The 21757-nt window shown below is 51.3% G+C and overlaps 9 protein-coding genes across 9 annotated transcripts in view; 3 read left to right on the top strand and 6 right to left on the bottom strand.

Moving 5' to 3' along the window:
• Nucleotides 1-154: 154 nt before the first annotated feature.
• P152DRAFT_505663 (uncharacterized protein) lies at nucleotides 155-1946 on the bottom strand (the record flags this gene model as incomplete). The annotated part of the gene is made up of 4 exons (XM_033682446.1): nucleotides 155-385; nucleotides 581-1527; nucleotides 1580-1771; nucleotides 1880-1946. 4 exons carry the CDS (start codon nucleotides 1944-1946, stop codon nucleotides 155-157), a joined length of 1437 nt encoding a protein of 478 aa, XP_033537563.1.
• A 1289-nt stretch (nucleotides 1947-3235) lies between these two features.
• On the bottom strand, nucleotides 3236-4455 carry P152DRAFT_446927 (uncharacterized protein; the record flags this gene model as incomplete). The annotated part of the gene is made up of 2 exons (XM_033677954.1): nucleotides 3236-3899; nucleotides 3980-4455. 2 exons carry the CDS (start codon nucleotides 4453-4455, stop codon nucleotides 3236-3238), a joined length of 1140 nt encoding a protein of 379 aa, XP_033537562.1.
• Nucleotides 4456-6373: 1918 nt separating this feature from the next.
• P152DRAFT_471303 (uncharacterized protein) lies at nucleotides 6374-10081 on the bottom strand (the record flags this gene model as incomplete). The annotated part of the gene is made up of 3 exons (XM_033681050.1): nucleotides 6374-8254; nucleotides 8305-8918; nucleotides 9388-10081. The coding sequence occupies 3 exons, from the start codon at nucleotides 10079-10081 to the stop codon at nucleotides 6374-6376; spliced, it is 3189 nt and encodes a 1062-aa protein (XP_033537561.1).
• A 631-nt stretch (nucleotides 10082-10712) lies between these two features.
• On the bottom strand, nucleotides 10713-11343 carry P152DRAFT_471302 (uncharacterized protein; the record flags this gene model as incomplete). The annotated part of the gene is made up of 2 exons (XM_033681049.1): nucleotides 10713-11218; nucleotides 11268-11343. The coding sequence occupies 2 exons, from the start codon at nucleotides 11341-11343 to the stop codon at nucleotides 10713-10715; spliced, it is 582 nt and encodes a 193-aa protein (XP_033537560.1).
• Nucleotides 11344-11380: 37 nt separating this feature from the next.
• On the top strand, nucleotides 11381-13435 carry P152DRAFT_430373 (Methylthioribose-1-phosphate isomerase). The gene is made up of 2 exons (XM_033677388.1): nucleotides 11381-12218; nucleotides 12272-13435. Exons 1-2 carry the CDS (start codon nucleotides 11698-11700, stop codon nucleotides 12954-12956), a joined length of 1206 nt encoding a protein of 401 aa, XP_033537559.1. The 5' UTR covers nucleotides 11381-11697; the 3' UTR covers nucleotides 12957-13435.
• On the bottom strand, nucleotides 13018-15618 carry P152DRAFT_411219 (gamma-glutamyltranspeptidase). The gene is made up of 6 exons (XM_033676964.1): nucleotides 14867-15618; nucleotides 14045-14788; nucleotides 13702-13988; nucleotides 13493-13651; nucleotides 13278-13445; nucleotides 13018-13228 (listed from the first exon to the last, which is right to left on the bottom strand). Exons 1-6 carry the CDS (start codon nucleotides 15125-15127, stop codon nucleotides 13102-13104), a joined length of 1746 nt encoding a protein of 581 aa, XP_033537558.1. The 5' UTR covers nucleotides 15128-15618; the 3' UTR covers nucleotides 13018-13101.
• A 1357-nt stretch (nucleotides 15619-16975) lies between these two features.
• On the top strand, nucleotides 16976-18753 carry P152DRAFT_471299 (MFS gliotoxin efflux transporter glia; the record flags this gene model as incomplete). Its single annotated transcript, XM_033681048.1, has 2 exons — nucleotides 16976-17640; nucleotides 17697-18753. 2 exons carry the CDS (start codon nucleotides 16976-16978, stop codon nucleotides 18751-18753), a joined length of 1722 nt encoding a protein of 573 aa, XP_033537557.1.
• Nucleotides 18754-18956: 203 nt separating this feature from the next.
• Nucleotides 18957-20254, bottom strand: P152DRAFT_455650 (uncharacterized protein). The gene is made up of 3 exons (XM_033678830.1): nucleotides 19767-20254; nucleotides 19262-19713; nucleotides 18957-19185 (listed from the first exon to the last, which is right to left on the bottom strand). Exons 1-3 carry the CDS (start codon nucleotides 19904-19906, stop codon nucleotides 19106-19108), a joined length of 672 nt encoding a protein of 223 aa, XP_033537556.1. The 5' UTR covers nucleotides 19907-20254; the 3' UTR covers nucleotides 18957-19105.
• A 1149-nt stretch (nucleotides 20255-21403) lies between these two features.
• The window catches only part of P152DRAFT_202170 (uncharacterized protein), a 1450-nt gene continuing 1096 nt past the window's right edge, over nucleotides 21404-21757 (top strand). Inside the window, exon 1 of the mRNA XM_033674349.1 lies at nucleotides 21404-21757. Within this exon, the coding sequence (XP_033537555.1) occupies nucleotides 21549-21757 (209 nt within the window). The 5' untranslated portion in view covers nucleotides 21404-21548.

Genomic DNA, 21757 nt, shown 5'->3' with positions numbered 1-21757 from the left:
CCGTCGAACCCAAGGTGCTGGCTTCAATCGGGATAATGAAATGTATGACATAGAAAGCAGGCAGCCTCACAACCACCAGATACGGTCACGTCGACCGTGGAAAGCAACGATTCGCCCCAGGACATTAGGAGGAACAGTCTAGGGAGCCTGTCTATTACAACCCGAACCCAGGCAGCGCATCCGCACCAACCCAAACAACATCGTGGCCATCCGGGAAACCATTGAATCGGGTTGCACTACACATGGTGTAGGCTCCCATGTCCTCAAAGTACATCCAATCCCCGACCTCGACTTTCTCGGACAGCTCGACACGAGACGAAATACAATCGATGCCGTCGCAAGTAGGGCCCCAGATACTGTAGGTAATGCGTCGACCCGTCAGAATCTGGCTGTCGGAGGGAGTTCGGATGGACAGGTCGTCCGACGACGAACTGCAGGAGCTCAAATTGAGCGCCGAGGCCGACAGAGGTGTCATCGATGCCGAGCTTGGAGGGCTGTCTGGATCCTCGCCGCTCCCCCTGTCGAAATCATCCCCGATGGAGCGAAGTTGGGAACCCAGGTCGCTGAACACGGTCGGGACTTGATAGAAGAATCGGCCGTCGGCCTTCAACACCCTGGGAATCGGCTGTTGGTGATCAAACATGATCGAGGAAAAGTTCCCATAGACCCCGTCGTTGAGGTAAAGCATATAGCTTTCCGATCCCGATCCTTCACGCTCTTCAGCTAGGTCGAAGGCGCCGTGGTCGCCCGAATTATGCATATTAGAGGCCGCAGGCGACACGATCTCCCCCGCCTTATCATCAACGGATCGAACGCTGCCTTCGGGTCCCTCAAATTCGACATCGCCTGATTCGACAACGCGCCTCGCGATCACATGACAAGCCAGAGTGAATGCTGTAGCAGCATAATAGCGACCTGGTTCAGCAATGATTCGAACGCCGGAAGAGGAAGGGAAATGCTCGTCCAGCTCGGCACGTAGCACACCGGCCATATCATCGAAGGAATCATCGCTGAATCCGCCTCCAACATCCAGAATTTTCATCTCGTGTCCATAGTCATGGCCCCAATTGAACACAGTCTTGGAATCGCTGACGGCTTTCTTGAAAGCGAGAGGATCGCTCGCACCGGAACCGACGTGAAAGGCGACGCCGACTACGTTGAGACCCAATGTCTTCGCGAGCTTAAGCAGCTTCGGGCAGTCCTTCAAGGCGGCACCAAACTTCATGCTCAGCTGGCATAAAGCTGCACTGTCGTCGGTGGTGATTCGAAGCAGCAACTCGGCGCCGGGACACTTGGCGGCAACCTTGCGCAATTCGTCCGTATTGTCGAAGGTCATCTGCTTCACCCCTCGAGACTTGGCGTATGTGAGGTAGGAGTTGGTCTTGACAGGTTGGGCATAAACAATCCGGTCGGGGGACACCCCGAGGGAAAGGACCAGATCGATCTCGGACTTGGACGCGCAGTCAAACCCGGTGCCTAGGGAGGCAAGGAATCGCACGAGCTGTGGAGCAGGGTTGCATTTGACCGCTGCACAATGTTAGCCTCGCCCAAAGGAGCAGCCAGTTCGTCGAAAGCTTACCATAATGAGGATGAATATTGGGAAGGTGACGAGCCCACCGAAGGTGTTGACGATAGACCTCCCCAAGGTCCGCGACGAAGAACGCGTCTTCCTCGCCAGGAATACATTCGTCATGATCGACAGCATCGATTCGTGATTTGAGAGCATCCGCGATTAATCCTCGGGAACGCTCTCTGCCCGATGACAAGACATCTTCATGGGCGGCAACATAAGAGCCAGATTGGCAAATGGCTAAATCCCCGCCATAGCGGTGGTAAGGGACCCTATCTTTAACAGATAGATTGTCTCTAAGGATTATACCGTCGGGATAAGCTATGGTAGTCTGATCTTCTGCGATATCGTGCCAGGCAGAAGGTGCCATAACCATCCAGGGGAATTCGAGGATGGAAATTGTGGTGTGGACAGTTGTTCAGAAATGGAAAGGGGCCCGTTAAGGCGGCCGGAACGTTTGAACCACCCAACTCAACTCTCTCAAGCGGATATTTCGACGGCGCTGCTTCGAGCAAATCTCTCCCCCCGGAAGAGGAAGAGAGTCGGCGGGCGTCCTATGCGGCAGCTCAGGGGTTTCGAGAGTTAGGAGGTCGGGTTGAGGCAGAATCGCACCGAGGAGAGCGTTGAGGTTAAACAGCTGGACCAGGCGGAGGGGGGCGGTCGTTGATGATGTCTCGCTGCGGGCGAACCAGGACACTGTGAAGGCCTAGGTGGACTGCGACCGAGAAGGCCGTGCTGGAATCGGTTGCCTTTGAGAAAGACCAAAGGCAGTCTTCGTGTGGATGGGGATTTTCTGAAGAAGACGTGAGGGAATTTGCGGAATATCGAAGACCTTGCCAGTCAGGGGGCGGCAAAACTGTCTCGTCCTTGAACCTCAGTCTTGGAGAGGGAGATGGATGGTGGCAGAACAAAGACTGCGGGATAAAAGTGATGATGACAGAGGAGGAGATGGAGGGGAAGGGTTCACGAGAAGAAATTTAGTGTTGGTGCCGTGTGTGGGAACTGGGAAGTCATCACAAGGAAGTGGGAGGGTCACGTGCAGCAACCTTCAACCATCCACTCAACCGCGGACCGCCCACTCAACCGCCCACTCAACAGAGCTTCAATTCAGAACGAAACCAAGGTGGTGATAGGTGCGTGGTCATATTATGTGGGGAGAACAAGGAGAAGCTGCGCTAATTCATAAATTAGTCTACCGATGATGTACTTCGGAATTAGCTGCAATAATAATGCGGGATTTTACGGTTCTCCCCCGCTGCCGCTCCGAATCTTTACGGTAGTCTGTCCTTGATAGATTAATGTTCGTCATCAAAGGAATTCGCTTTTGCTATTCAAGCAAGCAGTTGATGCATGGAGGTATTCTAAGCCTTCAACTATCCTCTGGGAGTCAATATTGGTACGGAATAGTAGTCAAGTGGTGTTGCTCACGCATCAGTCGCTGATGTGTTGTTCTTCGTATTGGGTAATGTGTATCATAATGTCCTCCGTACTCGGCAAGTAATCCTTCATATGCAAATATGAATCATGATCTGCATGCAGCCCTCGCAACACATTTCAATTTGACCTCGACCAATCAGCAATCGCGATATGCAACCACATCTCTCGATTCTCGATCGCCTGCAGCAATCACGTGAACCACCGAGACCGCTCACTACTCTCGCCCCTTCAGCTATGTAATCCAAACAGCCACACTTCCACCTCTTCTTCGACATCGGCTCCAGCAGGGGCGAGTGGTATGGTAGCTTTGTCCCGGACCTCAAACCCGGACTTTTCCATGAGGTCAAAGAACACTTCTTCACTATCATGTCGACGCTTCATGCCAACAACGATCAATGGATCGCGTCCATCGCGTCGTTGCCCGGCCAGTTCGGCCATGGTTGAGACCAATGCCGGGGAACTATCGGAGTTGTATGTGCAATCCGAAGCGCAGATGATGTCCCACGGATCACCTGTATCTGTCGACAGATCTTTAGGAACCTGCACACCCCAAACAAGGGGTTCAAAGCGTGCACTGGCTCCTTGACCACTATCAACATATGTTTGTCGCTCTAACGCGGAAGATCCACCTAGGGTAGCAGTAATGCTTCGTTGCGCCAATGTCTTTCCGGACTCTTCGTCTGTCAACACTAACGAAGCGTTCGGGATACATTGCGCAAATGTCAATCCTAGAATCCCCGTTCCAGTGCCCAGTTCGATTATTCGGAGGGGTCGGGAAGCAGGAGGGGTTTTCAGGAGCTCTAACAGATCCTCCAACAATCCTACTCCTTGTGGCGGGCCCGAAGTCGATGCCAGACTTGCTATAAATGCGGACATGGCAACCCCGGCATCCCTGTGATAGTATGAGTTATGTCTCTATTGGGATGATGCGACCTTGTTGCTGCAATCTCCAAAAAGGACGACTAGACTCACCAGATATGTCCAACAATCGTTTCGCCGATATCTTCCCAACATCGTACTATTCGGTGACTGGACACTTCGATCCTCCTCTCCGCCGTCCAACGCTCCCCCTTCCTACCGTTCCTCAGATCTGTGGCCCTGAGAACGTCACTCCATGCGGATAAAACGGCGGGTAGCTGAAGCGTGCCTTGCTCTATCCCCAGTCTGTCGGCCAGACCATTAGGGAATACAGAGGCGCGGACTTGGAACGGTTGGTCGTGCCACCTTCTATCTAGGTCTAGCATGATAGGCAGTGCGCGCATTCCTGCTACCCATCGTACCGTTTTCCGAGCGAATACAGTCTCATCGGGAAACGGCGCACAGGCGCTCAGATGAATGTTGACATTGTCCTGGTAGAAAGACTCTCCGAGGTCGGATGTGATGGTAATAAGAGACGAAACGCGACCAGACTCCAATTTGGTAGCCTTTAGAAAACGGATGTACTTCATGGTAAGTTGACCTGAACTTGTTATGAATAGGATTTGATGGAAATGTAGTTGTGAAAATGATGTGGATTGCTTGAGCAACACAATGAATGCTCCCCAAGCTGCTGACTGCGTAAACCTTTCTTAAATCAGAGGCTCAGCCAAAGTGTGACTTAGCTGCAGCGGCAGATCAAACCTAATAGTCTGTATATCTATCGTGGCGGTCTAGTTGTCGAGATGACGAGGACACTGGAGTAGGAAGCAAAAGTCGTCCACAGGAAGAAACGGAAAGACTTGAAGGTAGAAAAGGGAATCGGCCACGCTGGTGCAAGAACCAAATGTTGCTAACTTAAACGAAATATATATAGACCATAAGTGCTAGATGCAGCAGGGAATTCGGTGCAAGATTGCCGGAAGCACCTCTGCTGGATTAGGGAAAGGCGGATCTTGGGATCTCAAACTAGCGGCTCAGCTGGTCAACCATTTCGGCAGGATCCGATCCGGTTACAGCAGACTTGTCAGAAGAGAGGATTTAAGATGAAGAAAAGCCCTAAGGAGCATACCTTTTTGTGTATCAGGTTTTAGGACAAGACTTTCGACACGGAGTGCCATCACACCGCAGATGGTAGCTGATCGGAGCGAATCGTGGTCAAGCTCTACAATGTTGTCAATGCTGTCAAAACCGTCGCCTTCAAGCCTTTCCTAAGGGCATCAATGGCTCTGTGGCCATCTCGGTCTTCACGGATAGGTGGAAGTTATAGACCTGGCTTTGTAAAGGGCTTGGTTAGCGCGAAGCGGCTTGCAGTCTACAGTTACAGATTCACGCTGAGAAACCTCACCGACTTGCGAGCTCCATGCCGAATGAGAGCTTGCCATATGATGATGTCTCTAGGATTGCTTGCGCCTCAACCCACCTTTCCCACACAGATACAGCATCATGGGATCAGGATAAAGGAAAGTGACATGGTCAGACAAGAAGCTAGTTGTCAAGAGGGATGTGTTAGCGATGAGGCTGGATTGCATGCGTGTAATGGTGGCTTCAACATGCATGCCGATTGCCGCCATCAAGGATGTCGAGATCAAAAGGGCAAGGTTATCCAGCTGTGCGATCGTCGATTATGGTATGAGATTAGCGGCGATTTCCCGCGGGACAAGATCTAGATCCATCGGAAAATTTGGGATTTGAGTCAAACTATTGAACATGGTGGCGGCAACTAATGTAGATGCAAGTATCTCACAATTCTAGTCTGCAATAGATCTGTTGTCACGATATCCACCAACTTCAGTTCGGGCAAACGGAGGCCAATTGCCCTGTTGCCGAAAGTGGCATTTGGAAACCGGACCCAGTATCGCAGTACTGAAATCCTTTTCCGTGTTACATTGAGCTTGCCACAGAGGCGTAGCGTAGATTATCATCAACCGAAGCGAACCGCTTTCGTGACATGCGGGATCATCCCGTCAGTGGATGAGTTTAGCGGATGAGATCACTAACACAACTAGAATCCATTGGCATATATTGCGTTCTATCGTGTATTCATATTACATACCAGAAACAAGAAGTGTCCGGTGGAATAGGGCCCGATGGTGTAGATCTAGGGTCGAATTTCCAGACTTCACTGGCGCCAGCAAATCCTAGTTCACATGAATCACTACACATCGTGCCGCTCAAAGACTTTTTCGCGTGGGGAACATGTCATTTGCCGACCAGTTTTTGCTCGAATGCACTAATTCCGCCATTGAGGGAAACGAGCAAACGTCGAACATTGCGCTTCGGACCGACTCGGCGCTATTCCACATTGCAATCGCCATCGAATCAAGACTAGAGATCAATTAGGAGACGATGTGGCTGCATGCTCAAGTGACGTGCGGCCAAGTCTTGAAGTGATATCCGAAATCCCGGTCAGATTGTGGGCAGTCTAAGTCTGCGATGTTTTGTAGGAGCCTATCCAAACTTCATCAGCACTTTCTTGCCCTTCCTCGCCTTGCCACCAGCATCCCCCTCGGCTCCCATCCCATCGAGGCTTCCTTGAGCCGCCTGTGTGTTATTTTCATTGCCACGAGATCCCCAGGCATTGGAGCTGGCGCCGTTTGCGTTGCCAGGAGCCCGGAGAACCGCGTTTCCTCGGTAACCAGGGCTAAACACCGAAGAAACCGGTTTTGCAGCTGGCGGCAACGCTGGAAAGGAGTCTCCACCAGTTGGCTTGGGTGATCGTATAATTGCGGGAACATCTCGTGTCGGTCGGCTGGTGGAGGGTGCTGCAGGCGAAGGGGTGGGTAGCGACACCCACGGTGTATTTGTCGGACGGGCATTTTTTGTTTTTTTTGATGCTGCGGACAGAGTAGGGAAGGTATCGGCCACGCCAGCTCTACGAGCACTGCGAGCTGTACTGCTCTTCAATTTCAGAACCCTTCCGGAGCCGGCCCCTGCCCATGTTGAGCTCGGCAGTGGCCTGGAAGAACCGGGCTCGGACATCACCGGCAGCGACGGATAGTCTTCGTGCATGGCTTTCCAATCATTCCAAGCACTTCGTAGCTCTTGCTTTTTGGGCTCTATTTCAAATATGTCAACCAATTCGTTAATGACTTTGCCCACTTCCGAGCGTGAGGCCGATGATGTCAGGTCGAAAATTCCGGTAATGAGGTCGGAGCCTGAGATGGCGCCACTCTTGAATGAAGCGATCAGGGATTGGAAGGTGGTAAGGCCAGATTCGGGGTCAGAGAGTAACCGAGCCACTCGGCCAATGAGGGCATTATGGCGAAGGCTTCGAGCAGCAGTCCGCGGCGAAGGGGGGTTGCGTGAGTCGATGGCTGGTGGCGCTGGGGCTTCTGTGGGTGGTCGCTGGATTCTGCCGGCAGATGGTCGAACAGAAACCGTCGTCGGAGCGTCGGAACTCCCTGCGCTAGCGGCAAAAGCTGGCCCAGGAGACGCAGTCAATGCACCTCCAAACGTTCTCGATACTTCATTTTGAGCCCCTTGAATGGCCAGTTGGCGATGGTATGCCATCTCGTCACGGCGTAGTGGTTGAGCGGAGCTGGGAGGAAGCGCATCTGCATTCGGATCACGGCCGCGACCGCGACCACCACCCTGCCGATGCCCCCGTTGTGGGGGTTGGAAGTCGGAGTAGGCGAAACTGGAGATATCTACTCGCTGAGCGTCCCGGCGAGCATCCTTCGAGAGACCGTCGGGATGGGCTTCGAGCTGATGCCCTTTGATGTCAAGTTCCGACTCAAACACCACAAACTTCTTCTCCAGACACTCGCGATCAGGACAGAGGAAATGTTGTTTCCGAAAGTGTAACTCCAACTCGGTGTAGTTTTGGTAGTACTGCTGACGGGTATTGGTGCCCTGATTACGTCGGTCGCAGATGTGACATCGCTCGTGTTTGTCCCTGCAGTGAGTATATAACTCATCATCGTCATAAAACCGCATTCGACAGAACCCGCACTCCGGATGCCCTCGAAATCCGCTTTGTTCCAGGTCTCCAGGATTATCATCGCCGTGCCGTTCATGTTTTTGCAAGGAAGCTCGGTTGAAGAGGGTATGCTCGTGTGTGAAGACCTTCTTATGACGAGTGCATAGGTCACAGAGGGTTTTGTGGTGAACGTTGCGGACGTGGCGATGCAATTCAGGCCAGCCCGAACATGCTACATCACATGTCGGATCGGGACAATTGTATCTCAAGAGAAGCACTGTATCTTCGAAGATTTCGCGCTTCTCGAATTTGATGCCGAGGTTTCCATCGACATTGGAAAAGTCCGTTGCCTTGAAATCCTCGAATTTCTTCTCGCTGTCGTCAGTAAAGATAACGTATTCGGCGGCAGTCTTTGGACATAATCAGCTTTTGCCAACGGAAGTCATGGGTCATTCCTTACTCGACAATGAGCACAAGCATTGGTCTTATACAGAGCTCTTAATCGTAGGGAGCATATATGGCAGGTCCGATGATTGCAGGGAGCAACACTGTAATGAATGACGACGGAAGTACAGATGAAGCAGGTCTCTGCATCGCCCTCGTCTTCCGTCGCATCCGCTGGCTTCTCCACGCGGGCCCCCTCTTGAGTAGATAAGCCCGATACGGCATTTGATAATTGTTCGACGTTGGGTTTAGTCTGGGGTGCGGATCGGTCGAGGTTGCTACCGCCTCGTCTCCCGCCCCGCCCACGGCCTCTATATGGTGACCTTGTACCACGTTCTCCTCTTGGAGCGTTCCCACCTCTTCCACGGCCTCTGCCTTGTGTCGTCGAAGGAGGATTCTGCGATCCGGCTTGTGAGGAGAGCGGTGGGCGGTCGCCTGTTGAACTCATGATGACTTCGGCGGGTGTTGTCGACAGCTCGCTTGGGTTCGAGAATCGGAGGTTGGTCAAAGTTTTCGAATATAGTGATAGACTGCGGACCCGCAGGTCGTAATCGATTTGAGGATTCCGATGGTTCTCAGGTTGGGAGGTTAGGAATTTTGTCGGTATGGAAGCATTCGATAGGGTTGGTGCTGAGTTGAGGAAGGTAGTTAGTACCGTAGGACGAATTACTCCCACTTCATTGTTGCCGCTGGTGATGGTTATTGAATACTAGATTGCCCCACTACACACCACACACTCCAGTCATCGGGATGCCTCGATGAGTCGATGAGACATTCTTAGGCCCTCTAGCGCAGAGTGTAGGATTTGGAGATCTTTTAACAGTAGTATACCTTAGAATATAACTCTTCGAGTAACACGGAGATCAAAATAGTATAGAATTTTGCAGTGAGTCATTTTATGCTCCCGCTCCGCCACAGTATGATTGCTAATGGTGTATTTCGACGAATCCAGGCAATCTAACTATATGGGTTTATCTACCCCATCGCCAACAATTATGGATGACTGCACCATGTTGTACCGGAAGCACGAGGCAATCACGGTCAAAGCATGACTCCAGAGTCCAGACATGGTGGTTTCACAGCGAGGCGGACCATGTACCGTCTTCCGACCACTCCTTCAACTGGCCCGTCTCGCAATCAGCCTCCTCGCCATAGAATTGCTGGTGGAGCGTAAACATCACCTCCTCCTTGTCCCCACATCTCTCTCCAATATAGCCTTCCATGCACTGAATCTGGTCCGTCCAGGTTTCCGTCTTGTCCCTCAGTTCCCCCACGGTCCTCCACTTCGCCGCCACTTCATCAGGATCGATACCACTGAATTCTCCCAATGACATCTTCAGTTCCTTCACCGCGACTCCAAGGGCATCATTCGTTTCCACCAACTCCTTCCTGCTCTTTGCTTGGCCATTGTTGCTCGTTCGTCCGCCGGTATGGTCAAGCTGGGATTCGCGGTCCTTGACCATGGCGCTCAGATTCTCCAGCTGCTTGTTCAGCTGGTCTTTCTCGTCGTTGAGCTTTTTCAACTCTTCCTCCCGGTGCTGCTTCTCATCCGACGGAAAGCTCCAGTACCAGTTTCCCGAGCCAATCTTCTCGACTCGGACTTTGTCATCGTCAACAAGGGCGACAAGATGGTCTTTAACCTGCATTGAGGGGATCGAGGCAACTGCGGGCAGGATTTTCTCTAGATCTTTGATACTGTGAGCGGTGCCTGACCTCTGTATCCAGGCCAGGATTTTCGCAGCCTTCTGCGCCGCACTGGTAGGTTTTGGAGGCTGCATCATATTAATACTCATAGTCTCGAGCGGTTGCGGAGAGATGGTACCATTGCTGATTGTCTGGCGGAATGAACAGGACAAGTGGCTCGACCTGTTAGATATAATATGGTGTTGAGGCGCGGAGGGCGATGTTCAGGCCAGTGGCATGTACCAGTTCTCTCGGTGAAATGAAAGCTGGAGAACGGACTTCTTGATCCTTTTCAGGTCATGATTCATGTTGAGTCTTGCTATTTGTTGCCAAGTCCATGTCCAGGTGTAGCTGAGCAGCGTGAGGTACCTCGCTGTAGGCGGATTGCCCCGAGGCAGGTGCTCCCTCGCTCCTTCTTCATTTGGCGGCGCCCAACTTGACCTGATGTTAATCCAACCCAAGCACGTGAGCGCATCTGATGGGATGCACTGCACAGCAACAATCGGCACTGCCTGTGTGTGATGTTGTCGGCTTTGATGCCTTCGCTACTTTCGATAGACACTTTAGGTGACTTCATCCATCAGGATGTTGCGCTGTGTTGTCAGGAGAAGTCGACTTAGTGGACTTGAGGGGACTACGCAGGCGCATGTACCTTACTGTGCAGTACAAGGAAGTACTAGAATGATGCCAGAGTGTAGTACTTTCACCTGCACCATGTAATCGCATCGCGATGGATCATTCTCACTCGGGAACGATGAATATCCCGTCCTCCCATCTCCCTCCCTGCTTTCGCTCCGTGGATTTCGGCCCGATTACCGTCTCGATATCCAGCTTCTCTTCCATTTGGTCGTGCGACTCGCCCTTCTTGATCTCGACCCCGCCGACAAACGCTAGATCTCCCGAGTCCCCGACAAGCTCGCGAACCGTCTCCTCCACCAGCACCCCAAGTGCGAGCATGGCCGTTCCATCGAATGCTCCCCAACATGGGTCGGATTCGCCAGCGCCGAGACCCTTGAATAGGTGGGTTGTATAATGATGAATTGCGCGAAGGAGCTCAGAGTCCGGGATCAGATCTGGTCGAAGGTCCGAAGTGCCAGAGAAGTAGAGGGCACTCGACTCCAGCCCATCGGGGGCACAATATCGTTTGAGGAGAGCTTCTTCGGGTGCTAATCGTATTTTCCGCCCGGATCTGGTGTTCTGATCCTCCCGAACATCTCGTACCAGTTTTCCGCGACCACTCACTCTGCCTACGCTTCAGTTAGACGCGATCCATACGATAGGGAACAAAACTCTGACCAGCACAAGCATCGAAGATGGTGGCCTGTCGCGTTTTGGGTTTCTGGCGGTGGAGACGTTCTTTCGACTTCGGCATCGCTAGAATTCCCGCCCTTATGGAACAGATTGTTGGAAACGAATGGCAGCGTTGATGTACAGGAACATTACAAAGTGATTATGTTGTCGCGGATGTTTGCAGTTGTATGTTTCACTTGTTCAATAATGAGAGACCCTGATCGGCCATGTGGGGCAATCAAACGACTGGGTGGCATATCGTGGTCGGCATTGGTGATGGCGATGTTTCTGGATGCAAAATGTTTCTCGGGCTTCAGTTTGCAAGCTAATTAATATTATTGCGTCCAAAGCCGGTCTTCTTTCGACTTGTTAAACCCGCACAGCCCGCACAGCTCATTTTGTTAGCTTTTCTATTCCAATTGAAGTGTGATCCACGATGCTGAAAGCCATCGTTTACGAGTCTTCCCCGCCTTCGCTCCGCATCCTCGACCAACTGCTACTCCCTTATACCACCACCTACATCTCTATCCCAAATGCCACGGCCGCCTTCCATGCTATTCGCTCGATGCAGGTTCGGGGCGCTCCAGCCATAGCCATCGTCGCCGCACTCGCCCTAGCTGTCGAGCTCGCGACAACCGAAGTGTCTGAGAGTTCGGAAGAGGTCGCGGTGTTTGTGAAAGAGAAACTGGATTACTTGGTACAGAGTCGACCAACGGCTGTGAATCTGGCCGATGCTGCCGGAAAACTGAGCAAAATTGTGGAAGACAAAGCTGCTCAGCTTTCGGGAGCCGTCGGGGGAGATGCAGTGCGGAAAGCCTACATCAACGCCGCGGAGGCAATGCTTGTTCACGATGTAGCGGACAACAAGGCGATTGGGCGGCATGGGGCCGAGTGGATCGAAAGCCATGCCACGAGACACGAAGGCAAGGTGACGGTTTTGACACACTGCAATACCGGGTAAGGCAGCAGATCGCGCCGTTATTTAGACGCATGGACTAACCTTGGTATAGATCCTTAGCGACAGCAGGTCATGGCACGGCTCTAGGAGTCATCCGCACGCTGCACGAGCGTTCTTCATTATCCCATGCGTACTGTACCGAAACCCGCCCATACAACCAAGGCGCACGTCTCACGGCATACGAACTTGCTTACGAGAAGATCCCGGCCACCCTCGTCACCGACAGCATGGCCGCCGCCCTCATGCGGTTGAAAGGCATATCGGCAGTCGTGGTTGGGGCCGATCGTGTTTCTGCGAATGGGGACACGGCAAATAAGATCGGAACATACGCTCTGGCGGTTCTAGCTCGATTTCATAGAGTGAAATTCCTCATCGCCGCACCGAGGACAACCATCGATTTGGCCACCGCGGATGGGTCTCAGATCGTCATAGAAGAGAGAGCGAAGAATGAGGTGACCATGGTCAAAGGACCTAGATGGGATGCTGTTGGTGCGGATGGGAGTGAGGGTCTCGAAGGGAACGGAGAACCGAAAGCGTTGGAGAATGTCACGATCAAAATCGCTGCCGATGGGGTGGATGTCTGGAACCCAGCATTTGATGTCACTCCTGCAGATCTAATCGACGGTATCGTCACGGAGGTCGGTGTCGTTGAGAAAGGTTCGGAAGGTACTTTTGATCTCAGAAGTCTGTTTGCGGGCAAAGATGAGGACGATTCCGGAACTAATACGAATGAATGAAAACATCGTGGATCGAGCACACCGGTCGTGCTAATTACAAAACGCGGACCGCAATGCTTCTGATTTTATGAGATCTATTATATTATAGATTATACTAGATCGTATATATAGACCTGGCCGACTGGCGGCGATACACGTGGGTGGCTTAGAAAGCGAAACCCCCTGAGTTCTTCTGCCGCGTTTCGCCGGCGGCTTCGTAAGTCCCATTGGGCAAGATACGAAGGGCCTGAACAGCGGAGGAGCCCGGCGCCATAAAAGTGACATTGTGGTCCCTATGGACATGGTTAGTTGTGAAAAGGGATAGAGATCGCTCTCACGTACCTAGACGACATGAACTCTGTTGTTTCATTGTTAAAATCGTACTCGAATTGTACCACGTTGGGCTGGAGTTGGTCATGGAAACGAGGCTCTTTGAGGGCTTCAAACACCGTCATGCCTTTGTCTAGGACGTTCCAAATGGACAGAATGGTTCCGGTGATAATACGAGATCTTGTTCACTGTCAGATACTGCAACCCAAACCAAACCAGTGACTTACCCTCCAGCAGCTCCCGTCACGAAGTACAGTGACCCGTCGGGATTCTCCACAATAGTTGGACTGATACTCGACAGCGGCCGTTTCCCAGGGCGGACAAAATTGGCGGGCGAAGGAACATATCCAAACTGGTTCGACTTTCCGGGGACGGAGAAGTCATTCCTGGTTTTGTTAGCCTCGATTCATTCCTCAGAGATCTGGGCGGGTCCTACATTTCGTTGTTCATGACAACTCCTGTCTCCGGAACCACCAACTGGCTACCGAACAGAAGATTGACGGTCGTGGTTAGGGTGATGGCCATCCCGTCCCTGTCAGCCACAACTATATGCGATGTCCCGTGGGTCTCAAGGACCTCAAGACCTTGAGGGTTGTAGTACGAGACATTTTGGGAATAATCGAGGATCTTCGCCCGCATCTCAACTGCCGTTTGTTCATCGATCATTCTGTGTTCGAATGCGCTGATGTTGGACTGATACGCCGGATCACCGAGTTCCGAACGCTAAGGGGTTTAGTTGTTATGCTCGACGGGTTTAGTTGTAAATCGTTAATCCATACCTGGGCATATGCCCATCTCATAGCCTCATCTAATCGATGGGTACTGATATTCGCCGCTTCGGGCTTTCCAACGTCCTCAAAGCCCTCGATGATTTTCAGAACTGATAAAGCAACCGCCCCACTTGCAGGCGCAGGGCAACTTCTCATCGTATATCCTCGATAGATGATCTCCAAGGGTTTCCTTACGGCAACTGTATAGCTTTTCAAATCGTCCATAGTCATGGTTCCGTTTTGCGCCTGTAGAGCCCTGATCATTGCTTCTGCGTCTTCTCCCTCATAGAATGCCTTCGGTCCATACTTTGCAATCTTATGCAAAGTCTTCCCATATCTTTTGCGGGTGATCGTATCTCCCAACCCGAGCCTGGTTCCATTGGGCGCAAAGTCGACAGCCCATTGAGGATCCGTGACAAAGAACCCGCCGGTTCTGTTGGTTCCTGCCGCAGAGTTCATGTATGAGACAAGATCCTCATTCACGAGCCACCCTTCTGTAGCCACCTTTGCGGCTGGGCGAACGACCTGCTTCCACGGAAGTTTCCCGTGTCGTGAATGCAGCTCCCAAAGCCCTGCCACATCCCCGGGAACGCCTGAAGCGAGACCGCCCGTCATCGAGAGGTTGATGTTCTTACTATACATCTCCTCGAACGCGGCGGCAGGAGCTGTTTCCCGGAAGTCGATCGCCGTATGTCTGCCAGATGGTTCTCGAACCAGCATAAAACCGCCCCCTCCGATACCTGAATGGTGCATCTGGGAAGATCAAGGTCAGTCACCGTTCCGCGGATTCTCTAACCTGTCGGCCATTTGGTCGAATAAGCTTGAACCTACCCCGACTACTCCGACGCAGAAAACCGTCCCAACCAACGCGTCCGCCGCATTGCCGTGACGGTTGAGGATATCGATTCCAATCTTAGAGCAAAGATCCGACTCCGAAGCCACAGCGCCATGATTTGAGCGTCCCGAAAGGGTCACGTCCCGCTCACTGCGGCCACCAGGTTGCTTCTCATATAGACCGCCTGGAGTAGGTGAGCCCAATGTGGCCTGAGAGGTGAGCAAGTAGGACGTTATCGCGCGCCATAGAGGGGCCATTGCTACCGACTTATTGAGATTTGAGATGGTCGCCTACTTGTATGGCGAATGGTCCAGAAACGAGAAACACACAAAAAGATACTCAACCGCTTCATTTACGCTGTGGCGCGTAGCAGTTACCTTATCGCCTATCGCGTCGATCCAATGTGGTGGAGGAGTAGATAGCAGGAGGGGTTCGGCGTGGAAGCCGGCCGACCGGGATGCTATCGGGAACTCGGGATAGGAGGCTGCAAAAGTTCAAGGCCGAAACGGAAGGCATTTTTGGTGCGAATTGGAATTCGGTTGAACTTTTAACCAAACGGTAACGTTGTCTGTTATCAACAGCATCATCACTGGACACTGATGGAGACTCTTTGAGGTGTTGCGCCTGTGTGAGCGGCGCTGGACTCTCAGTCAACCCATCCTATCTCGAACCTCGAACACAAAGGATCAGATCATAAGTACGGAATCTAGTAGTCAATAAACTTTAACGTCAAATGTGACAAGTAAAATCAGAGCGGTCTCGAGGTCTTTATGAGAAAGATGAGAGATCGGCCAGTCACAAAACGATATTTCTCTCAGGATCACGTCATCTAAGATCGAAGGAGGCTTTTTTACTTTTCAAGTTCAGCCACTACAATCCATGGATATGGTTATGTTACCCCCAGGCGGTGTCGTTATGACCTTCTTGGCTTCTTCCATTTATTCCCACTGCACATTAATATTGAGTACCACTTCCTAATATCACGCCAAGAGCACTCAACCCGACAACAAACCGTGGACTGAATTCTGAGACAGCTGAACGGACTCCGTGGCTCCACCGCGCCACAAGCAGAGAAAAATTATATCCGTAGATTCTAGACTCGAGGCTTCACAGCGTGAATGAATCCTCATTTATCGTTCCAGAGTATACAGCCGGACGAAAAGAGGAGAGCTTGACAAGTGTTGAAGTGAAGGGCAGGTGGCCAATCAGGTTGCATTCCGTCGACTCGTCCGGACCGGACTTTGTAACGGCTGCCCCCTGTTCTCAGCCCTAGAGACTACAGTACGTATGTACCTTCTCGCACCGCCGGACGAGCAACTCTCTCCTCTCTAGCAAGTAACAACCGATATTTCCTTTATCTCCACCATTCTTCTCTATCTCCCTAATATCTCCTCAAGGTTCAGCTCCCTGTATTATGGTCCACGTCGCTTCTGCTGCAGTCTGCTGCTCCTTTTCGGCCGTTATCTCCATCGTCCATCAGATGTGAGTCAGCTGTAGGATGACAGATCACCGGTGAATGTCGGAAATAGCGATATGGTACTACAGGCCCTAACGTTAAGCCCAAGCCCACTGTGGATACATGGACACCGTCTGTCCGACTTTCTATATTTCTGCCTACTATGTCCAGCGTACAGCCCTCCCCCCTGCACATCGTTCCATCGCGAATGCTAATGCCCACTCTTGAATCTTAATGCTGAAATGATTCATTATTGTATCATTTTTAGCATGGGTTTCTCAGCGTTTCCGCATGAGCTTTTCGTCCGGACGCCGACATGCCTTAGGATTATGAGTAATATGAAATCATTCAGGTATGGAGCATGTCTTCGAGGATGTGCCCCCCTGGGATACTCGTGCTGGTGAAGTATATATTGACCAGAGGACGACACGATATCAGCTTTTATCTCACTTAGATTTGCACAGCCCTTCTTATATTCCCCTTATTCTTCCATCATAGTCTTTAACTTCTGGCTCGGTGAGCCATACCTGGACCCTAATCGCCCTTCCCTTCAAACAATTCTTATCCTTTTCCGCCTTTGTTCGAATATATCTCCATTTCCTATCCCAAGTCTAACATCGTCGGTTTTTTGACAGGAAGGTCCATCGCAATGGCCGAGGAGCCGAGAACAGATCCGGAAAAGCCCCTTTCAGGCGGGCTAGACAAGAATGCCACCGAGGCATCTACTCCGGCTTATAGCATCATGGATGAAAAGAGGAGTCTAGAAAGCGAACATGAACAGATTTCTACCGACGAACCCGCCAAGGATTTGGAGCCCGTTGAGAATGACGAATATCCTCACGCATGGAAGCTCGCATCCCTCCTGCTTGCCACCTCCCTCGCCATTTTCCTCATGTCACTCGACATGACGATCATCGCAACGGCCATTCCCCGCATCACGGATCAATTCAAGAGCTTAGACGACGTCGGCTGGTACGGCTCGGCTTTCTTTATCACCATGGCCGCGTTTCAGTCCACCTGGGGAAAGACGTATAAATACTTTCCCCTGAAATGGGCATACTTGACCGCCATCTTCCTCTTTGAAGTCGGCAGTCTGATCTGTGCGGTGGCTCAGGACAGCAAAACCCTCATCGTGGGCCGCGCAATTGCAGGGTTGGGGGGTGCCGGCATCGGTGCAGGATCATATACCATCATCGGATTTTCGGCACCTCCGCGGCAAGCTGCTGCTCTCACCGGCGTCTTGGGCGCTGTCTATGGGATCGCTTCCGTCGTTGGCCCGCTCATGGGCGGTGCTCTCACCGAACATGTTTCATGGTACGATTTTGATTAGCCTTCCATTGCCTGCCAATTTCATCTAACAAATACACTAGGCGCTGGTGTTTCTATATCAATCTCCCTGTGGGAGCTATATCCGTCGCCATAATCTTTTTCACCTTTCAAACTCCCAAGGCTGCCCAACCACAGAAAGCCCCCTTAAAGGAGAAGATTCTACAGATGGATCCCTTAGGAACCGCGTTGCTCCTGTGCACAATCATCTGTCTCATCCTTGCCCTTCAATGGGGTGGTGTGACCAAGGCGTGGTCACACCGCGATGTTATCGGTACACTCGTCGGTTTCGGCGTCCTCCTTGTGGTTTTCATCGCTCTCGAAATTTGGCTCGATGAACGGGCGCTTCTCGTTCCCCGTCTTCTCCGGAAAAAGACCATTGCGTTCATGGCTCTCTTTACCGCTTTATCCTTCGGGGTCTTCATGACGATTCTTTACTACCTCCCCATCTACTTCCAAACTGTCAGCGGTGTCTCGGCTTCTGACTCTGGCGTCCGCAACATCCCTTTCATCCTGGCTGTTTCGCTGTTCACCGTCGTCTCTGGAGTCGTCATCTCCAAAACCCAACATTTTCTCCCCATTATTGTTCTCGGCTCCATCCTTGCCACCGCAGGTCTTGCAACAATATCTACTCTGGGAGTCCACTCACCGAGTCCCCAATGGATTGGTTACCAGGTCCTTGCCGGCATAGGTTTGGGTCTCAACATCCAAGTGCCCATCATTGTGAGTCAAGCAGTCGTTGAGCCGTCCGATGTCTCATCAGTCACGGCGATGATCATTTTCTTCCAAGCGCTCTCGGGTTCCATCTTCTTGTCCGTTAGTCAGAGCTTATTCGCCAATAAGCTGTTGGCCACGGTGCCGAAGTATGCTCCCGGCGTCGATCCCGCCTTGGTGGTCGCCACCGGTGCGACCGAATTGGATATACTATGGGATGGAGAGGCATTGGCAGGCGTTATTCGCGCTTACATGGCTGGCTTGACGGACGACTTCTACATGGGCATTGGTTTGGCAGCCTGTAGTGCGGTGGTTGCACTCTCAATGGTGGTCTTCGATAGAACATCCTTAAAGGGGCGCAAAGTGAGCGCTGGTGGTGCGGCCTGATTTCACATCGACCTTGTCTTTGGCAACTCTTTTTTATTTACGAGATATTTTGGCAACCTGAAACGGAGTAGTTGTGGCCGGAAAAGATTGGTTATTGCCGCAAGGTTACATGAATATACTACGATATTAGGTGTTTCTCACGAATCCACTTCACTCGATGAATTTCTGGAAAGCAACTTGATAGTTCCGTGTCACATGAATGTGCCAAATCATATTCTTCTTTACTTTGGAAAGTCTTCGTTTAGTTGTATCTGCGGATCATAACTGCCCCGCTTGGAACTGGTAAACATTTCCGTGCTGATGACCATTGCCGATGGCCATTCTGCGAGGGTCGCAACAATAGTCATCCATATCACCCCCACCTCTGGTCCTCATCCGCCACTACCTGGATTTCAACACGCTGTCCGATTTGGATAACGACGGCCAAATCCGCTGATCCATTTGTAAGCATTTCCCTTCTATTACACCGGCTTCACGAAAGGAGGCAGGGCAGTCAGAGTGTACTTACGTTCATACCACTTGATCGCCCAGTCACCCTTTTTGGGCGCACCTGGCCTGACATCCACGGGGAATGCGAACCATCCTGCCCGTTCGGTCGATCCTGTGGAGGGCGGCATCGCATATCCAAGCAGTCCGTCCTCGCCGACTACCCAGCCATCCGTCATCCGCACCTCATCCCCTGGCGGATTTCGCTCTTCCAGTGACAACGTGTCTTTCATTGTGTACAGTCCTGGCGAATCGTTGCGGCCTACCAAAGCAAGCTGGTGACCGACAATGCCAAATGGCCAGGCGGACAGCCGCGCGGGCCCATAGGTGGAATCGGGCTGGAACTCGGCGGTACGAGGTGGGATATAGATGCCGTATGCACCGGGGATGGCCTCGGTGTTGGTTTGTCTGGGAAAGATGCCCAGAGTGGAGTTGAAAGCTGTGAGGGCCTTGTTGTGGAGTTCGGGCATGTCACTAGAAGGCCGTGAGCAGAAGCGTGAGTCGATAGTCCAAAAAACCATGCTCACTCTCGAATAGTCACCAGTTTGAAGACCGTTATACCGTTGTCGCATAGCTGTCCAGGTGCGCATGAAGTAGGAGCTGTGAGGGCAAAGGAGACAAGAGAGAGGAGAGCGAGGGATATCATGCGGAAAGACATTGGACTCATGATGACGACTCGATTGTGGTAATTCTGAAGGAGGTAATTTTCCAGCGGAACAAATCCGATTGAGGGGAGAAAGGCTAGAGGATCTGGGGGAATGATAGTGCCGGTAGTCGAATGAAACGGAAGAGCCAAATTAGATTATGAAACTTAGTAGAGTGAGTTAACCCATCATCATCAGATTAGTATTAGTAGAGGCAACAACACAACAACAGAGGCATGAATGACCCGATTCGGGAAAACGCACTGCCTCCAATTCTACCGCAACATATGAGTGATCCCCAGCGGAGATGGTACCTTCTCAGTTCTTGACATTGTAGGCTCGAGATTCATGACGAATTGCGATGCTCGAGCGGAAGGATGGGGGACCCGAACAATCTGGTAACTTATTGGTGTACGATACGTACTTAGTATTTAGTAAGTGGTATTTTTAGTACCTCCATTCACAGTACTTGGATATAAAGTACTTGGAAGGGCGAACTTGCCCACTGAGAGGTTCGCTTTTACATACTCTCAAGTGTGAATGGGTATGTGTCGGAATCATCGGTCGTTGAAAACGATTGGTCCAATCCACCAATCCACCAATCAATTAGAGTAGAACTGAAGGATTCCTAACCCAGGGCTTCCTCTTCGTCCTAATTAATACCTGATACACCATTCATAACAGCAGTCTTGTCCGTCTGCTACAGTATGTACTAGCAGTACGTATAGCATGTACCTAACGAGGCCGAATACCTTGTTCACGTAATGTTTAATTTTTCCGGGGAGACACCCCTCGTCAGAGCTACCACTGATGTCCTGCTCATCATGAACCAAAGTAGCTAAGCTCTGGCACCTAGCTGAAGCTATATTTACCAACTCTATTGATATTGCCATACAGTACGGATGTACCAGCTGATGAACTCATTGATTGGGTTCATATCGAGCGGCCACTAATGTCTTCTCATCTTGTCCCTTGCCTTCCCATCCGAAATCGTGGTCTCACAGTGTCAAATCAATAATTTCAACCGTACCGTTTCCGTTCCCGATATCGTGTGGCTCCCAGCGCCTCGGGTCTGCTCGACGATTTCAATTAGTGTTAATGCCATATTCTGATGATCTTGTTTCGGTCCGTGTTGAGCTTGATTTCTAATTTAAGAGGACGGCGTTAGTTCTGCTTTGTGCCGCTGGTAAATAGGGCTGAGACTGGCACGGAGGTCTAATCCAGACTGATAATATTGGGCATTCCTCCTTTGAAAACCTTTCCAATTGACGGATTGCTCACCAGTTCTTACTTCCTCAAGGAAATATCTAGCACGTACGGGACCGTGTGACGCCGTCGCGACTGATTGAAACATATATTTTCCTCGCTGACCCAGCGTCTAAAACAAGAAGATCAATTCTCACGTTGCAACACGGCATTTTTTCCCGGAGTTATATCGATTCGAATTGCTCTATGCTCTGGGATTCAACACTATCCCAATGTCGTGGCATCTTATGTTTCTCGTTGTTTTGTCGTCATCGGCTCTGTTAGTGGAATCTGCACCTCCTTTCCGCGCAGAATGCTCGCCGAATCTTGATTGCACCACATCGGCAAATGGGAACAGTGACGTATATCGCGGGTAAGTGAGTGTACAATAGTTATCCTTCTAAAATGTCCCTTTAGTGGATGAAAAGCACAGTGACCATCCATCCTGTCCATTCAGAAAGGTTCAAGGAAAGATTGGTGCTAATTTCCACTATTAGGTGCTACAATACCTTCTCGGGCAGTTTTGTAGACAATATCCCTGCTCCATCATGCGCACCTAGTCCTCCCATTATTACGACGACTCCAAGAGCTGACGAAACGATTTGCGTGGACCATCTTGCCTGCGAAGG

This window comes from Eremomyces bilateralis, assembly GCF_010015585.1.
Source record: "Eremomyces bilateralis CBS 781.70 unplaced genomic scaffold P152scaffold_3, whole genome shotgun sequence".
NCBI lineage: Eukaryota > Fungi > Ascomycota > Dothideomycetes > Eremomycetales > Eremomycetaceae > Eremomyces > Eremomyces bilateralis.
The sequence above is the reverse complement of the archived record's forward strand: the minus strand, read 5'-3'. Positions and strand labels throughout refer to the sequence as shown.

Bases quoted from the DNA above. Each gene is read 5' to 3' on its own strand.
- P152DRAFT_430373 (XM_033677388.1), top strand. From the start codon at position 11,698: ATGCTGAAAGCCATCGTTTACGAGTCTTCCCCGCCTTCGCTCCGCATC. The intron at 12,219-12,271 runs GTAAGGCAGCAG...ACCTTGGTATAG, and splicing joins TTGACACACTGCAATACCGG to ATCCTTAGCGACAGCAGGTC.
- P152DRAFT_455650 (XM_033678830.1), bottom strand. From the start codon at position 19,906: ATGAGTCCAATGTCTTTCCGCATGATATCCCTCGCTCTCCTCTCTCTT. The intron at 19,714-19,766 runs GTGAGCATGGTT...ACGGCCTTCTAG, and splicing joins AAACTGGTGACTATTCGAGA to TGACATGCCCGAACTCCACA. The intron at 19,186-19,261 runs GTAAGTACACTC...CAAATGGATCAG, and splicing joins GGCGATCAAGTGGTATGAAC to CGGATTTGGCCGTCGTTATC.
- P152DRAFT_411219 (XM_033676964.1), bottom strand. From the start codon at position 15,127: ATGGCCCCTCTATGGCGCGCGATAACGTCCTACTTGCTCACCTCTCAG. The intron at 14,789-14,866 runs GTAGGTTCAAGC...TGATCTTCCCAG, and splicing joins TCTGCGTCGGAGTAGTCGGG to ATGCACCATTCAGGTATCGG. The intron at 13,989-14,044 runs GTATGGATTAAC...TAAACCCCTTAG, and splicing joins TGAGATGGGCATATGCCCAG to CGTTCGGAACTCGGTGATCC.